Below are 19,166 nucleotides of genomic sequence, written 5' to 3'. Positions count from 1 at the left end.
GGCATATCAAGAGGACCAAAATGAGCAGCAATCAAATGCTTGAGAAGGACTCACTTAGACAACAATTAAACACTTACCTTTGAACTGCAAGATACACTGACTACAAACTGCCCTTTTCACATTCTCCAACATTTGCAAGATTAAAATAAATTAATTGCCAACTGAGATAAGTGCATGTTAGGAGGTTTTACATTGCCAAACCCCTGCATATGTTAATGTACTACATCAGTAACTCCTCTGCGGATCAAACCAGGGACCTCCAATCCACTATATTGTCAAGGGACTAAAAGGCTGTACTTAGCTGGCTCACCTAAGTGAGCTTGCAGAACCTTTTCCAATGTTGAATGCAGTATCTTCTACTCATCCAACAAACACTAACTGAACAATAGACTCTTTTTCAGGTAATCTTTGTGAATGTTGAACTACACTGGATTTGACATGTTGAAAAAATTACCGCATCTATGTTACAGAGATTTTAGAAAAAATGTAAGAAATGGGCTTTAATGATTTTTTCAGACATTGATCTTATCCCTTTCAGAGTCACTGTAAAACTCCAGGCAGGAACCTGTTCATAGCCAACAGAGACTACCAACAAATGGGTACACAGAGTCTCTACTGTGCCCAAAAGACATAATTAGTTGTTAAGCATATTTTGCCCATAATTACAGCAGAATTGTCTGAAAGAAAAAAAAACCCAAAGATTTAGCAATTTTATCTGAGTGAGTGTAGTTTAATAATTCTATAAAAACATATATTTCAAAATGATGATTTATATGCTGCAAATCATGGAAGACTGAATTTCAAATTATGCTAACAATCCATCTAGGTTTCTTTTAAATAGAAAGGTTGTCGAAAGCATCAAATCTTTTACGTGATTAGTGACAAAGCAACCGGTCTATCTTCAGTTTCAACAGTGAAAATCTTAAACAGTTGTGCAGATGAATGAGACTGCAAACATGCACTGATAATTGCAGGTTTCTTTAGTGAGCTCATGCACAGCTACGTGAGCTTCAGTGAACTGCACAAAGATTGAAAACTCTGCCTTTCAAGGTTTGAAGGTCCCTTGTTCTAGCCCTAGCATTAAGGGTCAGATAGTACCTACAATATGTAGGCAAGTATTAGAACACAGCAGAACATAGACAGAGCAGAAAGCTGTCCTTCCAAAAGCCAGTCAGAAGTTCCAGCTTTCTATGCAACCCATACACAAGGCTTTGGTGTTTTTTCTTTCAGTACTCTATTTACTTTAAGCATTCAGTACTTGTGCGCCAGTTGTTCTGTCTTTACTATCTCATAACTTGGAACATTTGTTCTGCTGCAAGGCCAGTTTTAGTTGTGCAAGGAAAGGTTTCCAAATTGATAAGACCTTCTCTCTGGTCATGATATCAGATTAATGCAATTATTTTAACAGTTTACTAAAATTTAGCTCTTGGTCTGAGGCTCTGCAACAAAAACTGTAACTTGAACAAATGTTTATGGCTGAATCTTAAAGTTTGAAAATGTGTATGATGGCAGTATTGAAAGACTGTATAAGCAGAACAACGTAGCGCAGTAACAAATCTTGATTAAAACTGTACAGCCCTCTCCAGGACAAACAGGGCTTGCACAGTGACAGATGGAGAGTATACAGCAACTATCTCACTTCATGATTAGCAAGCTGGTATAAGACTTAAAACTGCAGAGGATACTGAAATTATCCTGAGCATTCATGTCACTGATGGGCTAAAGCAATTTTTAACTTTAAGGCTATAGCCTCTGGGAATAAGAAACATGTGGCAGTCTTCCCAGGACAGCTGATGAACGGCTGATGATGTATGCACGTATGAATGTATTACATGTTACCAGTCACTCCTAGGCAGAACAACATACACAAACCGTGCCATCAACTTTGCAGTTGGAAAAGAAACCAACCATGAACTGGAAAGGTAGCGCAAGGGTAGAAAGGGGAGTGCCAAGCAAGCTACTAGGAGTGTGCTTTGGCTACAAAGCCAAAAGGCAGAGCTGAGGATAGTAATGGGCAAGGCTGCTGGGTGCTCTAGGAGAAGGAATATTACAATGTAGCCTGAGCGGACGATGTGAAAGAAATGATTCAACAGGATTTTGGGGGAATGGTGGAAAGAGGCAGCAGGGAGCTACAGAAGAAAGACAAGAAGGATGATAGACAAAGATGGGGTAATAGGTGAATCTTTGGTTTAGGAGACAGAAGAGATGTGGCAAGCAGGGAGACTGAAACCTCAGTGAGTAAAATGTGTGACATGGATGGTAGGGCAGAGGGAGTTCACTGCAAATTAGAGGCAAAAGAAGGTAATGAATGTGATGGTCACTGACAAAGCAAGCTTGGTAATAACAAGGAAAACAAAGAGCTCAGTTCAGTGCTCTTAGTTATACTTTCATCCTTGCACTGAGAACTCTATAGTAGCTCATTAAATTGTATTAGATGGGCTGTAATGTAGAAGCTTGAGAATCTGAAATGCTCAACTTCAAATACTTATTTCTTGGGTTTAGCAGGTAAAGACTCATTTGCATTGACTTCAGCTTTTGTAGTCTTTTGAAATACTTTTTTTCACCTGTGGCAAATGGATAAATATTTCACCAATTTTTATACTACTAATGAGTGACTAATGTGTTGCTAGAAAGAGCAACTGCTTAGTTGTGAAGTAGTTCCACTGATATGGAAACTAGCATTAAATCTGAAACCTTGGAAAAGGGAAATTGTCCTGTGAATTCCTGAATATTGTTGTCTGCTTTTATATCTGTGCATAGTGGACATAAAGTAAAATAAATGGAGACTAGTTAAGGAGATATAAGATTTACAGCTCCGCTTGGTCTTTAAGGTCACATTCTCTTAAAGAGTAATTGTTCATCCTGGCATTTGCTGCCACTAAAAAAGTTAACGGCAACTCTAATATCTAGTCAGTAGTGATAGAGATATATGTACCTAACCCCCAACAACCTACAACCTAGGTACAAGAATGTCTCATGCATCTTTCAATTTGCTCTCATATTTTTAAGCTGGCAAACGTGCTCTCAAAGGAAAGTCACCTTCATGTACACACAGGTATTACCGCGGATATACACACTCATAGCAAATGCCCACTTTTGCAGACTAATTTTTTTTTAGTGTTCCTTTATTTTTTGGTGTCAGATGGGATTGCTGAAAAGTAAAAAAAATTGTTTTATGATGCCTTTTCCAATCAGCATCATTGTTTTGATTCCAAGCTAGCAATTAACTTCCTGCCTAATTCGTCACACTTAATTTAAAATGAAGCATGCAGTGATGTTTAGAGCTGCAGTCATGGCATTTGTGTTTGGCTGAGGTAGTGGTCACTAGCAATCTCAATTTATCACTTTTAATTTAAACTCCCATGCCAATGATTTTCGTTCTTAAAGCTATGACTGGCACTTATGGATTTCAAAATCAAAGGGAAAATAAACTACAGTTAAGAATTCAACCACTCAGATCAATGAAAACGTGTTTTCTAACTGAGTGTGCTCCAGTTAAATCCTAGCCGCCTGACAGAAAGAATTTAAGGTCTCAAACAGTTCTTTTCCCACTTAAATACTCAGAATAACTTTTTATTGCAGCAGTAAGCCTCTACTGGGTGGACAGAATTAGACTATTGATGTTATGTTCTCAGGAAATACTGCAAGAAAGTAAAGGTGAGTGCATCAACCCAAAGAAGCATGCACTAATATCCAAACGGCAGACCCTGCACTGTAGGATTGTTGCTAGAGTATATTTTCTCTTTTAAGAAAATTGATACTATGTGTTATTTCACTGTTAGAAGTCAATAGCAAAACCTTACGAGAAATTAGCAAACAGAAGAACAGACTTCATTACATTTGCTACTATGAAAATAATTGTCAGTAATGTTTCTAGAATTATTTGAAGGTGAATAATCTGAATTATTTGGCCCAATATCTCACAATTAGCAGTTAAATTTAATTCAAATTCTTTTATATCCCTTTAAAAAGGGATCTAAATAGGTACATATTTTTATATATTTATTTTTCTATAGGATATAGATAGGTACATATTTTTATAATACTATTATTTGCTAACATATGGACTAAAATAACTATTTTCTTAAGAAAAAAAGACTGCATAGAGCCATCCACATGTGTCTGTGTGTAACTCTGGCATAAACCCACCCACACATCAGAAAAATAGAGAGTGAAGGAGAGAAACAGAAGTCCACATATTATTCCATACTACTCTATATCATGGAATAAGAAAAAAATTACCATTCTTGTTCTATGGAAACTAGGAAGTGATTTTTAAATTTAAAAAAATACTTCATTTGGATATTGGGGGGGAATGTTTTTGGGTTGTTTTTTTTTTTTTCCCCTAACCAGTCTTTCCTTAACCACAGTTTTTCATCCAGAGAGAGACTGTTATATTTTTAAAATCTTTAGTAGTCTTTTGGTGAATCAATATTTTTTGTTCTGAGATCATTGGTGTCATCCAAACACTGAAGGTTTTCCCACATTTTAGCTGTGAAATAGCCAAAGATGATTTGAGAGCAATTTTCTCTTTAATTAGACTCACTACAGCTCTTGCATTTACAGGATTATCAACCCCTACTCTGCTACTCTGAGTTGCTTACCTTCCCAATTCCCCATTCAGTAAAGCAGCCAAAGTAGCATGCTGCACTTTGGAACCAAATTTCCCATGCAGTAAATACGCTTCAAGAAAAAGCGAAGGAAAGCAGTACTAATTACAGGACTGATCATAAATGTTTTGCCTGGAAAAAAAAGAGATGATGAATTTTCAAAATAAATCAACTAAATTACTGGGCTAGTTGTGAACATTTCTCTCCTTGCTTTTTGTGTACAAATGATGAGTATGCTTAACTGCCACTGAAATCTACAGAAAGATGGGAATTCTCCCAAGTCCGAAAAGTAGGATATCTGCATCCCAAGGGAGCCACGCTCACCTCATGGACTGTTATGCCATACATGGTTTTACATGCATAGACTTACTCCTTACCTTCTAAAATGTAATTCTACCTACTTGCATCCAAGGATCACTGACAATGTTTGCAATGTGCGTAAAAGCAACCAAATACTACAGCATATTAACGCAGCAGAAAACCTAAAACAGAGTATATGGCATGTGAAGGCTAAGCTTTGAGAAATATATATAATTAGAGACTGCACTGTAAAACATAAAACATGATTCTGAATTAAGGTTTCTTGAAAAACTTTGCAGCAATTTAATTTGGAACCTTAATTTTTTTAATGCAGATTTCGGTAGCAACTTGGGGGTGTGAATTTAATATTTGATGTTTTATGACTACATAAAAATAATTTCTCAAAGAAATGAATACATTATTTTGCATAAAAATGTCTGTGAAAGTCACTAAAAGTAAAACAATCTCTTTTATTAAAATCTGGAATATTTGTATTACTGCCAACAAATCTGTGCTATTCTTGCTTCCTGTTGCAAATATTGCAATTCTTACAAGGACTATCTCATATTGCTTTAACTCAGAATATTGGAATCTTTTCATGTTTTAAAGTCCAAACAGTATACTATAATAACATTTACCTTTATTAAATCTTTTTATCTTTAATAATTGTAAAGGTATTGAAACAAACTCAATAGATAAGCAGAAATTTCTAAGTAGAAGAAGAACAAAAAAGCAAACCCCCCAGATCTATAAGCTGATTTTTTAATGCTTTAGGAAACAGAAAAATCTGGTCAAGCACTGGCCAGCTAGTAATAAGGCTAAGAGTGTATAGCTCGCAGTTTCAGGTGCTTCACCTTTTATCATGAGATTAGAAGTACTCTTATAGCACACTGTGCTTAAATCATTTACTTTCAGAGCTACTCCACACTTCAATCAGTGTATGAGATAATACCTGACCCCATATCCTGCTGAAATAAATGTTACAATTCCAGTGTATTTTACTGATTAAGAAAGGACCGATGGCTGGATTTGTAAAACAAGCCAGTTTTCATCAAGCATCTCGGTGATGGGGCAGTATTTTCAAAGGTGCTCAGTGAACTGCAGCTCTCAGTGCTTCCCATTCACTGAGATGCTTAATGACACCCGAGTTCCCTGGAAAACCTGTCAGTCCTGCAGAAGACACACATGCACTTTCCTTACTCTCTGTGAGGACTCTCTCACTCGGTGGAGCACCCACCGTGTGTATTGGTAACTGTGTAAGAGCTACTCAACTTCTTGTGGTTAAGGTCTTTATTTTCTGCAGCTTTTAACTCTTTGTCATATCACTACTTAATTCACGATACTCCACTGAGGAAAAAGATCGTACTTATATCAGGTACTTAAAATGTTTACTTGCACAAACTTACATAGAAAGATAAGACGACAGTTTAAATACAGAGCAACATAGAGAGTAAGGAATGGAGTACATCTCATCTATGAACTTTTTTGAAAGTATTGGATAGTTTCAATGAAAATGTAATTTTAGTATTACATGGAAATGTAGCTCATGTATCAATCTGGTAAACACGAAAATATTACAAAATTATTAAAACATTTCAACAAAGTAAAATGATATTTTCTTACAGCAAACAGAAAGACATTAACATTAACATGTTTTTGCATTAGACCAATGAATCAGTGGCAAATCATTATTTTCATGATGTTTATACATATATTGAAAGATGGTTTTGTATAATATCTAGATGCACATAGAAATAAAACTATATACAGTAAATATTATGCATTTTTCATCCTTTAAGTTATATTTCATTATAGAAGTAATTCCAGATTGAGATTTTAATTAATTTTAATTCTCCATCAACTGAGAGACTGAATAATAGTGACTTCGTCATAAAAACTGACACATATTCCACCCACTCAAATTACTTATGAAGATGTTAGTCTTATTCTCCCTAAAACTGCACGAGAAAGCCACATTTTTAACATCTGGCAATATAACCATCATCTTAAAATGGGAAAGTGGAAAAATTAAGAATATTTTATTCACATTTTTGCTTAAAAGAGCTTAGATTTATTATGTTTATGAGAAAGTAGGGGTTATCTAGAAAGTTCATCCAGAATGCTACTGTATATACTAATATGGAAAAACAAGATCTGAACCGATTTTCCATGCAATAGCCTGACTTCTGGAGTTGTTTACCTCCCAGTATTGTGGCTAACATCTTGGGTGCTTACTTAGAAATCTCAAGCCATCTTTACGAACCAGTCGTGTCACAGATTAGTGGTTATAATAGACAAGAAAAAATTTTAAAAGGGAAGTTAATGAAGGAAATGTGATGTTAGATAACTTGGAAAACAGATAAAGATACCCTGCAATATGTCCCTGAACCTGCACAGAACTGTACTGATACATATTTTGGAATGTAATGTAAAAATATTACGGTATCTTGTTAATGCCTTAGTAGTGGTTTTGGTGCAGATGGCTCTACGGGATAGAGAAGCTGTATGGGACAATGCTGGAGCTTTGGGGGCACAACTTATTTCCTTTTACATCAGCTCCTGTGGGTTGCAACATAAGAAACTATTCACAGTGAAATTTAGCTTCAAAGATCTCACAAACATCCCTCTGTTCATCTGAGATTAATCACTTTTTAAGTATTACAGTATGTTGCATGTAACAAAAGTTACCATTGAAACCAGCACCACTGAACCTGGTTGTTTCAGGAAAAGGTCAGGGAGATAAATGCAGATAGAACTATTCTCTTCTCCTAAAGACAATTTCCCAGTACCAAAATAATATACACCAGGGAACTAAGTTAATACAGCTCTGCAGTCACACATGTTCTCTGAAAGGGTACCTTAATCTTCCATGCTGTCAACTTGTTTCTTTGACCATACAAAATTCACTTCCAAATACAAGCAAGCATTTTTAAAGATAAATAGTATTTAACACCACATCAGAAAAATGTGATTTTTCCTCTCCACAGATTTCATATTATAGTCAGTTGCATTATTCATAAACTGAAATCAATACTTCCTGTAAATTGGCATAGAGGGATGCTAAATTTCAGTTAAAATATTTTCCCTTTATTAATCATATGTATGAATATATGGCAATGAGATATCAAAAATTCACCTCATGTCTAATTAGTAAATGACATTTCTAGCTTGACAGAAAAATTTACAAGTTGAGAGAAGAAGACAGACTCATATCTTCTCTACTGTTGAAAGACTGTAGCCCATCATCCTTGAACTACAGTCTGAATTTCCTGAATCCCATTACTCCATTACCCTACCCTGGGTTTTTAGTCCTCATTGATCTTCAATTACAGGATAAAAAGAATTGTTAGATAATTTTAGGAGAACAGTCTAATTTTGAAAAATGGAGCTTAGAGCTTAATATTATGTATATATGAACCAGTCATTGGAATCAGACAATTTGTTTTCCAGACACATTTGAGTTAATATAATAAAACGATCATTTATTTCTAAACTGTAAAATACAGTATTGGAAACTGGCTGAACAACTTGTCAGTAACTTACGGGATCATACATCAGCTGTTTGCAATGCATAACAAGTTAGAATTTATGAGTCACTTAGAAAATGCACATTAATCTCTAAACACTTCAATACAATTATAGATCAAGCACATGATTTAGAAGCTGCCGCATGTATTATTTAGAAAGATATGGGAAAGACAAGTTTAAAAATATTACTTTATATTCAGACAGAATAAGCACAAAGAAAATTCTTGCAAATGTAGATTAATCCAATGAAGAATGAGATTTAATTTACACTGGAGCAATTTATAGTGTTTGCCATTAACTTCAGCAGAAAGACTGTGAGTAGTTATCAGAGTACTGAGAATGAAGGCAAAAGAACTAAGCAAGAGTAAAGGAGACAACAGGAGTGTTCAGGAAAGATTAGTTGAGCCAGGCCTCCCTTGCTTTTTATCCAGTGGGACATCTGTAACCGACTTCCAGTGAAAGAGCTTTGGGACATTAAGTCTAATTTTGCAATTAGAGATCTCTTGTAAATATTTGCTTTAAAATTTCAGTTTTCAAATACTGAGTAGTTTAGCGTACAAGATGAAATTGTTATTCCAAGAAAGAAATATGGTGATGAATTGGTCTAATTTGCTGAATACGTGTTTTCAAAACTTTATCAAATTTAAATTTTTTTTAAGTTTATTTTTTATATTATAAATTCTTTTATTCACATGCCTCTTCCTTTCACTCATGTTTTCCTTGGAAATGGTTCTGTGTATCACCTTCCTTCTCCTTTTGGCTACCATGACTTTATGTGTAGTCAGCAAAATCAGGCACTTTGATCTCATGCGCTGTTTGCTAACTTCCATGTCACTTTAGTAAGTGAAAACAACCGAGATAAAACACTCCGAATAGTTAGCCCTTCACAGAATTAGTTGCACTCACTCCAGAGGGTCAACAAAGTATGAAACTGATTTAAAATGGTTTTATTGAAAAAGTTCACTTTAGAACCTCTAGCCATGTCTTGAATATCTAATAATATTCCTGCTTAAGTGAAGGTTTAAGGGAAGTCTTAAAAGAGGATAAATAAAGAAAAATATGCATATTTCATATGCACAAATCACTTCTCAATGGAAACCAGAGATTGCATGCTAGATGGAAATAAGATTTAGCAGATTAAGAGTGTCTTTTTCTTCCTTTTTTTGCTCCTGGCCAACAAATACACCAGCCAATCTTGACATTGGTTGTCACCCCCCTGCCTCATTTCTGTCAGACTAGGGATTCAGACTAGATTATGAAGGCTCATTTATGACAGGGGTTGTTAAAGGCAACATGCATTTCTAAACTCGATATTAAGTGTGCATATCCTGGCTAGCATAATCTTTTCAGAGGAGCAATCTTTATTATTTGTTCATTGGAGACCCAGTATAAATTTTACCACAGTGGGAAAACATTTAAATATGTAACACAGATATGAAGATAGTAAACAGATGTCTCTCCTTGCTAGTCTGGGCAGAAAAAGGTAAAAGCATGCTATTGGAAATATTATCTTGAAGCTAACAGAACTGTAAAATAAATCGATTTCTTAAGATTAGAAAACTACCTAATTTTGAGTCTTATTCCAATGTGCACAACTTAATGCCACTATTGTATATAAATGAAAACTATTTCCAATCTGTGAGCCTAAGGCAAATGCATATGGAAGTGTCACAGAAGTGGAAGGAGAAGCGTTGTTGAGTGTAATGAAGAAACTACATTTTAAGAAGCAACCTGCTACCGACATAATTGCTTTAAAGACCCCATAGCAAACATCAGCAGAATTGGTTTGTAATTTACCATGTCCTTCATTTTGAACATGCTCCCTAAAGGTTTGCATGAAAGTCATGACATCTACAAACACAATTTGTTTCAGATTGACTAGCTGTGATGAATGTCTTCCTTTGCTACCCTTGATCAAAATCACTCCTCTTGCCAAGAATGCAACAGAAGTCTTCATTTCACTTGTCATATATCGGAAAAACTATAGTTGTGGTTGGTTTTATTTTTGTTTGTTTGTTTGTTTTTATAAAATAGCTTTCAGAAATATTTAGGTAAACTTTGAAAACAGAAGGTTCCTAATCTAACTCTGAAGAATTTCATAAATCGGTCAATTAACATTTGTGGCAGAGGTTTCAAATTAATTCAGTCACCAGTTTATAGCTGAACTATCTGGCACCCTACCTTAACTAGAATATTCAATAATTCTTTTAACTATATATGATTCATCGTGAGAGGGTCCTGCTAACTGAAATGTGCTTGATCACCCTAACATGTTTCTTAGCTGAGTGGTGTGCAGATAGCACCAATAAGCTTATCTGACATTCTTGTTTAAAATCACCAAAGTTGATGAATAAACATCTCATTCATTATGTACTGAATGTCCCTCGCAGTTACTGACTACAACAGGAACAAACAAAATAAAGGCGTATTTCTTACGCCAGTGCTGTATGCCTACCAATTTATTTGTAACATTTATTTTACATTTTTCTCCACAAATGTCCTCTTTACAAATTAAAATAAACTATTGTTATTAAATATACAATCCTTGCAGCATTTGGATGTGGTATTTTAGTGACTACAACTTAAATCAGAAACTTGCTGAAAATGCATGTCACAGATAAATTGCCAATGGTTATAAATAATAGTGTGCTATGCAATGAAAGAAAATATTATAAAAGCTGAAAGACCACACTGTTAAGTATATTATGGGAAAAATACTTTACAGTATTGATTAGCCTCTTTCCCCTCCTCCTTCAAACTAGAATTTCGTTTTGTTCTCCTCCTCATATTGTGTAACTCAGAGAAACATGTCTCAAAGCTATGCATAGTCTGACTAGCTTAATGGATAATACTGGCGAAAGAGAAATGAAAGCCTGTGGAATCAGGTTAACTTTTGCTGCATTAAAGAAACGGCCGAACATCAATATCTGCCAGCAGAAAAAGAACAGAGTTGTTCAAGAAAATTTATAAGTATTTAATAAATCTTCAGGATATAAAGGAAGATTGGTTTAAAAGCCATTTGTCACCTGTGATTACTGTGTAGTAATCAGGCATATGTGTAAAGAAGCATTAGCAAAAAGTAGTCTAAATGTACAGAGGTGACTAGCATATGAAAATCTGTGGGTAATAACCATGCTGCACAAAGACCTTGCCTCAAAACTTTGAATTTTGGCAGACCTGAAGAGTGTTCAACAGAATGTTAGCTGAACAAGTCTGATAATTGAGATTTAGCACTTTTGCCTTGTGGTTTTCTTTCCAACTGTAAATGCTTAATTTATATACACACCAACATAAATATGTGTATACGTTCATATAGTTTAACAGACTGGCCTGAATATTCATTGCATAATGCTGAATACCTTTTTTAAATGTACTGTTTAAATGTATTGCTCAGGAGTGACTTAAAATAGGGAGTACACATCTCAAACTTCTTTTTTTTTTTAGTAATCCCTCTTACTGTCTTCACATCACATTCAGTATGGACATTTACAGACTCTCCCTAGCCAGTAACCAAAGAGTTAACATTTCTCTTCAAATGTTTCACATCAATAGCCCCAGCAGCACTGTTCTGCACTTCTCCCATGACAGTACAGGGTTTGGTAGAACTATCAATACAGCTGTAGGTGTCAGGTAAACAAATGCCATAAATTCATCATTTGTTGTCATCTATGAAAATTTCATGATCTTTCTTTCATGTGGTTTGAGCTCTGGCAATGGCTGATGGAGGGTGCTTTGTGACTGTTTCATAACAGGCTTTTATGCGACCTGCTACTCCATTTTGACAATCAGTGATTAGAAATAGCTGTTCCTTTAGATTTATAAACCATTAACATAAACAGTTTGGAAGATGATTCCAGGGGCTTCATCGTGTCATTAAGAAAAGAGCAGCTTTCTTTAAAGTTACAAAGGATAATCACATCTGTAGAGATTTGAGAGTCGGGGAAAAAAAAGGAAAGTTGACTTTTGATTAGGGTAAAAGTCAGATGCAACTATGGGAAGCAACTTAGGATGAGTGAAGAGGGAACTACCCTGCCACTCCAGTGAGCATCCTAAAACTATACTGTCATCAGCCAGAAGGATTAAACCTGATAAATTGTCCTGGTAGTGCCACTGAGACACTTTTCTGACAGTCAGATGAGGCTCTTAACAACTTACACCATCTGTATTGTTATTATAGTGCTATACGCCATTAATTCATGTTTATTCCTGGAAGAGACACTGAAATCCTTCCATTATTCCTCAGTTCCCACAGCTCTAAGAGTGAGGAGCCACCTGTACTAGGAACAATGAATTGGCCATAACTTACTTTGAAAAAGGAATTAGATGAAAGGCAATCCCTTTCAGACACTGGCAAGATTTTACCATCAGATTAGAAAACATCTTATCACCTAGGATATATCTGCCAATGGCTCACATAAAATATAATGTATTAGAAAAAGGAATCCTGCCAGATTTGCAGTTTCAGAGTCTACCTAAAAACCTCAGCTAGTCACAGGCTGCCAACACTAGACGGACACAGCAAAACTTGACGGGTCTATAATATAGTGATAAGGATGTGTGCCCAGACAGAGAGAAGTCTTTCATGCCTCAAACTTTGTCCACTGGTAGCAGGTCTTTGATGTCACGGAGACCAGAATCATTCACAAACTGCAGAACGGAGGAGGGAGAAAATGAGATTTCTGGGATGCAATAGCAGAATGAGTATTCCTCTTGTGTAAGCTTTCCACCAAGGCAGGAAAGACATGCAGAAGGAGTCCACGAATTGAATGATGCCTGTGAAGCATCCCATGGCTGGACGGTGATTTTAGGGGAGGTCACTGCTGTGGGACTTGCGGGTGAAAGGTAAGCTGGGGGCTGCCAGCGTGGTGTCCCACAGGAGGGACATGATGTGGTGAAGATGCAGACCGGACAACCAGGAAACTACTCGGTCAGAGAAACACTATAGCTCCGGAGTGCTGCTCCTCAGTGATGCAGTTGAAATGGTGGACTGCAATGGAGCAGGTCACTATCTGTCTGTATAACCATGTACTCAGGATATGTCTCATGACTCTACTCCCCCTCTGCATAGCGTAATGTTGAAACACCCCTCTGTTCTCAAGTAATAGCACATATGAATGCCTACTGAGTGAATGCGTATGTGGACTACTATTTGGAAATAGGAACTAGTGTTTTATGTTCTGTTTTGCTTAATTATTCATTATTTACTACTTTAATTATGTATGAAAAAACCTCAAGCACTTCTGAATGTTCTTTAGGCAATGCAGACTCTAAGGTATGCTAAGAAAGTTATATAGTGAGGTGTCTCTTCCTTCCATTAGTCATAAGAGAAACATAAATTACAATTCAGCATATAATTCTCTGCTTCTTCACACAATGATTTAAAGTCGATTGAGTACAATTACTTCATACTCAGCACATTTACTGCTGTATAAAACTTTCTCTCTCCCATAAAGAAAAGGCATCCAGGCACTTCTCTGAAGAACAGTATTGTTAAATATTTTTTGATGAGGCTTTTTTTGAAAACATGTTTTACCTTTCAGTTGTTTACAAATTACTTTGGCAGTGATTTGGGAGAGCACTTAATGTGTGCTAATGTACTTCCTTGAACAGGGAATTTGCTGAAGTGCCTTTCTGAACAGAATCTCCTTCTGTTTATCTGTCCATTTATCTGAATTTCAAGTAGGGATTATTTTGATATCTCAAAACATTCTGAAACAAAGCTATGCAAGAGTAGCATATAGCTCACTTCCCTCATCTCTCCATCTGCAACATCTGCACTTCCTAACACATCCAAACCTCATCCTTGTTTGTCACACTTCTGGACAAGACACAGCACGTGCTCTGGTAATACAAGAACTATATGTATTCTTTCTTTCCTGACCAGCCAATAGGCAGGTTAAGTGGTCAGTCAGCTGGCATCTCCAGTCCAGTAAGCAAGCCTTATGTAGCTGAACCCTGCTTTTCGACTTGCAGACCCAGCCAACAGCTTGCTGACTGTAAGTGGTCATTTTTCACACCTCTGTTGAGAGAACATAATATCTGTGAAACTTTTTTCTCTGTTATCAAACTCATGTTGGCTAATGGGTTCACAGCTCTTTATGGTGCCTGACAGACAATGTGACCACAGAAACTTTGTTTCCTTATGAAGTTGGGGGGTGAAAATGAAATCCATGGATATCGAATTTACGAATATTTGTACAAAATTAGTAACTAAAAAAGTCACAAATGCTACCAAATTAATTTTATATTACTTATATTAATGTTAGTAATTTTTTTTTTTTTTTTCAGTATTTGATCAGGTCTGGTAATGCTTTAGTCTTCAAATCACAGAGAGGTTTGCGGGTTGCAGTTTGCAAAGCCTTTTCAAAGCATTTTCCTTTAGTCTGCTTCTTGCCATTGTTAGAGCTGAGCAGTGTGCTTAATCTTGTTGATGCTGGTGATTGCATGAGGAGGCAGTTAAGATTTTAATATTAGTTGTGGTAGAGTTCTGTGCATAAAGATGAGCCTTAATCACTTTCGAATTAGTTCACCTTTCCTGTCAGCAAATATTCTCCCTCTTGGATGCTCTCAGACTACTCGACTCTCTAACTGACATAGAATACAGTTCCTTAGTTTTTATGGCTGCCCATAGTACTCTTCCTTGCATTACTTTATTCAGCAAAATGCCAACAGAAATATCTTCTCCAAAAAGACAAAAAACCCTGAAGGACAAGCTAATAATTTTGCATGTTTAAAGAAGAATCTGTTAATTTCACATAAACCATCAAAAAGAAAGGGCCACTAGAGGGAAGTAAATCCAATATGGTTAAAGAAAATAAAATGCTAGCTCCTCAGCTACTGTAAATTATTACAGCTAACAGCATGATCTGGATTTACAACAGTGGAAGATATTGTTCTATATTCTTAACAAAGATATGACAATTGAAGAAAATGATTTATGTATTTATAAAGAGGTCTATCACTTCATGTGATGTCTATACCAAAAATATTAGAACAGTAGGCATGAAAATATTACATATAAAAAGCTACTATGAACGTGGGAAAAATATATTGTGTAGGTATATTTTATTATAGATCTAGATCTTTCATATTAGACACACATCAAAAGAGAAAAATTGTTTTAAACCAATGTTTGGACTTCTGGTAATGCAGTCCCTGTACATATTAAGATATTTTTTTGATTTTTGTCACATCATGCATAAAATCATAGAATCATAGAATCATAGAATCATAGAATGTTTTGGGTTGGAAGGGACCCCTAGAGGCCATCTAGTCCAACCCCCCTGCGGTGAGCAGGGACACCGCTAACTAGATCAGGCTGCTCAGAGCCCCGTCCAACCTGGCCTTGAATGTTTCCAGGGATGGGACCTCCACCACCTCTCCGGGCAACCTGTTCCAGTGTTTTACCACCCTCATTGTAAAGAACTTCTTCCTTATATCTAGTCTAAACCTACCCTGTTTTAGTTTAAAACCATTACCCCTTGTCCCAAAATCTTGGATCTTTGTTTTATATGAACATGTGCACAAACCTGCAACAACATGCAATAAGTACTGTCCATTTCAGTATAATTAAGTTTATAAGGAAACACTGCAACAGTGGGTTTCCTGTTTGGTGGTATAGCTAGAAAAAAGAAATGTAATATAAAGGTGATTATTTAGCATTTTTGGTAAATATAGCAAAATCAAAACTATACATTTTTTACCAATAGCTGACTAGCAGCAAAAATAAAAAAGGTCACTAATCCTTTTATCTCAGAACTTTGTTGTGATTTATAAACATTAATAGTCTCTGCAACATTCTGAAGCTTTAGTTCTACAGCTTCCTTTTCTGAGGTTAGATACCCTAGGTTTCTCCATATCACTTTTTATTTATGACTAAAAGAAACTCACAAAAAACGTTTCTTGTCCTCTCAATAATTTCCACCAACCAAAACTCCATTAATTATCATCCATGTTTCATATGACACTATCTTTCTCTCTTTTACTTCTAAATATATAGTTATCATGCTTATGATTTTATACAACTACACAGTTAGCCTGCAAAAATGGTTTTATCTTTATAACTACATTTTATAGATGCCTCCATTTCATTTATTACAATGCTTTCTCCTGCAAAGCTGTCTTTTTATATCCAAATAAACTGAGAGATATTCTGGAAATCTGGTCTTAAATTCTCTGAAGCCCTTCCAACAGCATTTTTAGTAATGTAAGAATTATTATAGGGAATGCAAGCAGCCTACACTCTAGAGTTTACTGTCAGTATGTCACAAATTATCAAAACATCAGTCTTTTCCCTGGTTTGAGTAAACTGCAGTGAAAATCTGTATCCTTAAACCAGGAACAGACAACAGCAAAAGACATTTTTTAAAAGCCCACCACTTAAATACACATCACAAGCTGTGTTCACACAGCTGTTAGTCAGTTTAAAAAACCACCATATCTCTGGTGACCTCCACTTGTGCATGCTTGGTGACTTGCATTTAGTACCATGTAACAAAATATCTAAAAATAAATATACATAGGGGTAGTTTCTGGCACCAGATTTTTTTTTTTTTAATTAGAAAGGAAGAGAGAGATACAGGTTCACAACATGATACATAGCCTAAGAGCTTAAGGCAATTCTCAGTGCAAGGCATATATCATTAGGCATCTTATATAATTAGCTCTTCTGTTACCATCATCACATGAACAGTGAGTGAGTAGTTTTGTGCTTTTTCTAATCCATTTTCATGAATATTATTAGGATTACCATTGTCATTATCATCACCACAGCAAGCTGTTAATTTTTGTATGCCCAAAGGCAAACAAGTCATTACTTACTCATCAACAAAACTACTTGTCCCAGATACACAGGTAAGCAGATTTTTGCTAGGCTGATCAATGAAAGAACCCAGGCCCTCCTACAAGTGGAAAATAACAGGATCCTCCTGAATATTAGCACTTTTACTAAATACTTTCATATTATCAAAGGTCTTCTACTCAAAACCATAGTTTTGCCAGTGCGGTTCCTGTTCTACATTAAACACTTCAGCTACAGTTGCAATGTCACTGCACAGTAGGTGAAAAACATTTCTGGAACAAATGTCAGCAAGGGATAATTTTGAAATAACCTTCTCAACTACAGTAACACAAGCCAGAAGATAACACTGCTATATAGGTTGCTTTGTTGGTAACCTATGAGGCTGTTTCCTGGCATAGTAAGTATTCCTAAAGATGGAAGAGGAAAAAGTTGCAGAAATAAACAAAAATATAGAACTCTTCTAGTTTCCCATGTTTTTTATAAATGTCGGCCTTGGACACAAATTTGAACTGAAATGGGGGGAAGAAAAAGCTCAAAACTGAAAATGCAAAGTGGACAATAAAAGGAACAAAAAAATCTATTAGGATACCTCACCTAAGGAAATGGCTCAGACAGACGCTGAAATACCTTACAGGGAAGCATGCTGTGTTAGTGCTATGAAACATGGGTACTAAAGGAAGTGAGTTCACTTTCATTTCACCTTAGACTTGTGAAATTGCAACAGATAACCTGTGGTGTTCTACTGTTTCAAAACAGAAATTGTAATGAAAGACTTGGAGAAACACCAGATGCAGACTCCAGTTCCGATGAACCACTGATACAGTTGTCTCAGGTAGTTCAAGCTTGCACTTAATTTTAAACAGGAAGATATGTTTTTGTGCCCTCTGTATTGGCGTCAAGGGCCAACTGCCAAAAGCATTTAATGCCCTCATCATCAGAAGCTGGAAGTCTTCGTCAAAAGCACTCAAAAATGTGTAACAATCTGCAAAACTTCTAACTTGCTTACCCAGACTTCCAAGAAACAAAATGATCCCCCCAGTTAAGTGCATAGGTGACAAGGGCACAATAACAGACATTCAGTGCTGGGACTTACCATCCTGATCTGTGGTAACCGTGATAGCTGTGAACTGCTTGGGAGAGAAACTCAGCTCCGAGACCCCATTTGTGGCTTCTATTTCGAAGGTGTAGTTCACATGCGACACAAAGTCAAGCACTGTCACAGACGAGTTGATGAGACCTGTGTGCCTGGGGATGAAACGGATACCTCCCCCACAAATCTCACACTGGCTGGCATCTGACCCACATTTCTTACAGATGACACTGTAAGTGAGATCTTTTCTTCCTCCAGTATCACTTGGGGGGCTCCATTCTAACATGAGAGCTGTTTCATTAATGTTAAAAATCACATTCCTCGGAGCAGAAGGTGGCCCTGCAGAGAAGGAGGAGAATGCCTGTTAAGAGTCAGTTGTTTATTTTGGAGAAAAAAAAACCAAACCATGAAAAAATATATTGGTCTTAAGGCAATTATTTGCAAACAGAAGTTAAAAGAGTTACGTTTCAATAACAAATTCAATGGACAAATTAAAAATTATCTAAATACTTACAATCTCTGAAAATTAAGCAGGAATAATAAATAGGTGAGATCATAAAAACCTGAATAATCTAAATAAATTAGAATTAATTCGGAAGTAATTTAAGGCAACATAAAAATGACTTGGGAATGTCAAACCTAGACTAGATAACACAAATTTGCACTAAATATCTCTTGATCTCGTGGCATACTGGGCTAGAGCTTTAACCACAAAATTTGTTTCCTTATTTTATGTCTAGTACAAACTACAAGAGGTAAAATTGTTTGTATTAGTTCTGCAGTGCCAGGTATTTTTTCTATCCTTCACTGCTTATCCCTAGGGATTTCTTTGCTGCTG

General features: G+C 36.0%; 1 protein-coding gene across 1 annotated transcript in view; it reads right to left on the bottom strand.

Annotated features, from left to right (window-relative positions):
- Positions 1 to 19,166, bottom strand: part of LOC104128079 (ephrin type-A receptor 6) — a gene marked incomplete at its 3' end in the record, with an annotated part of 411,239 nt that overhangs the window by 157,428 nt on the left and 234,645 nt on the right. The window contains exon 4 of the mRNA XM_035896284.1: positions 18,332 to 18,667. Within this exon, the coding sequence (XP_035752177.1) occupies positions 18,332 to 18,667 (336 nt within the window). The remainder of the gene's footprint in view (positions 1 to 18,331; positions 18,668 to 19,166) is intronic.

The sequence above is a fragment of the Egretta garzetta genome, unplaced genomic scaffold (genome assembly GCF_000687185.1).
Source record: "Egretta garzetta isolate BGI_Z169 unplaced genomic scaffold, ASM68718v1 scaffold446, whole genome shotgun sequence".
NCBI classification, from domain to species: Eukaryota; Metazoa; Chordata; class Aves; order Pelecaniformes; family Ardeidae; genus Egretta; species Egretta garzetta.
The sequence above is the reverse complement of the archived record's forward strand: the minus strand, read 5'-3'. Positions and strand labels throughout refer to the sequence as shown.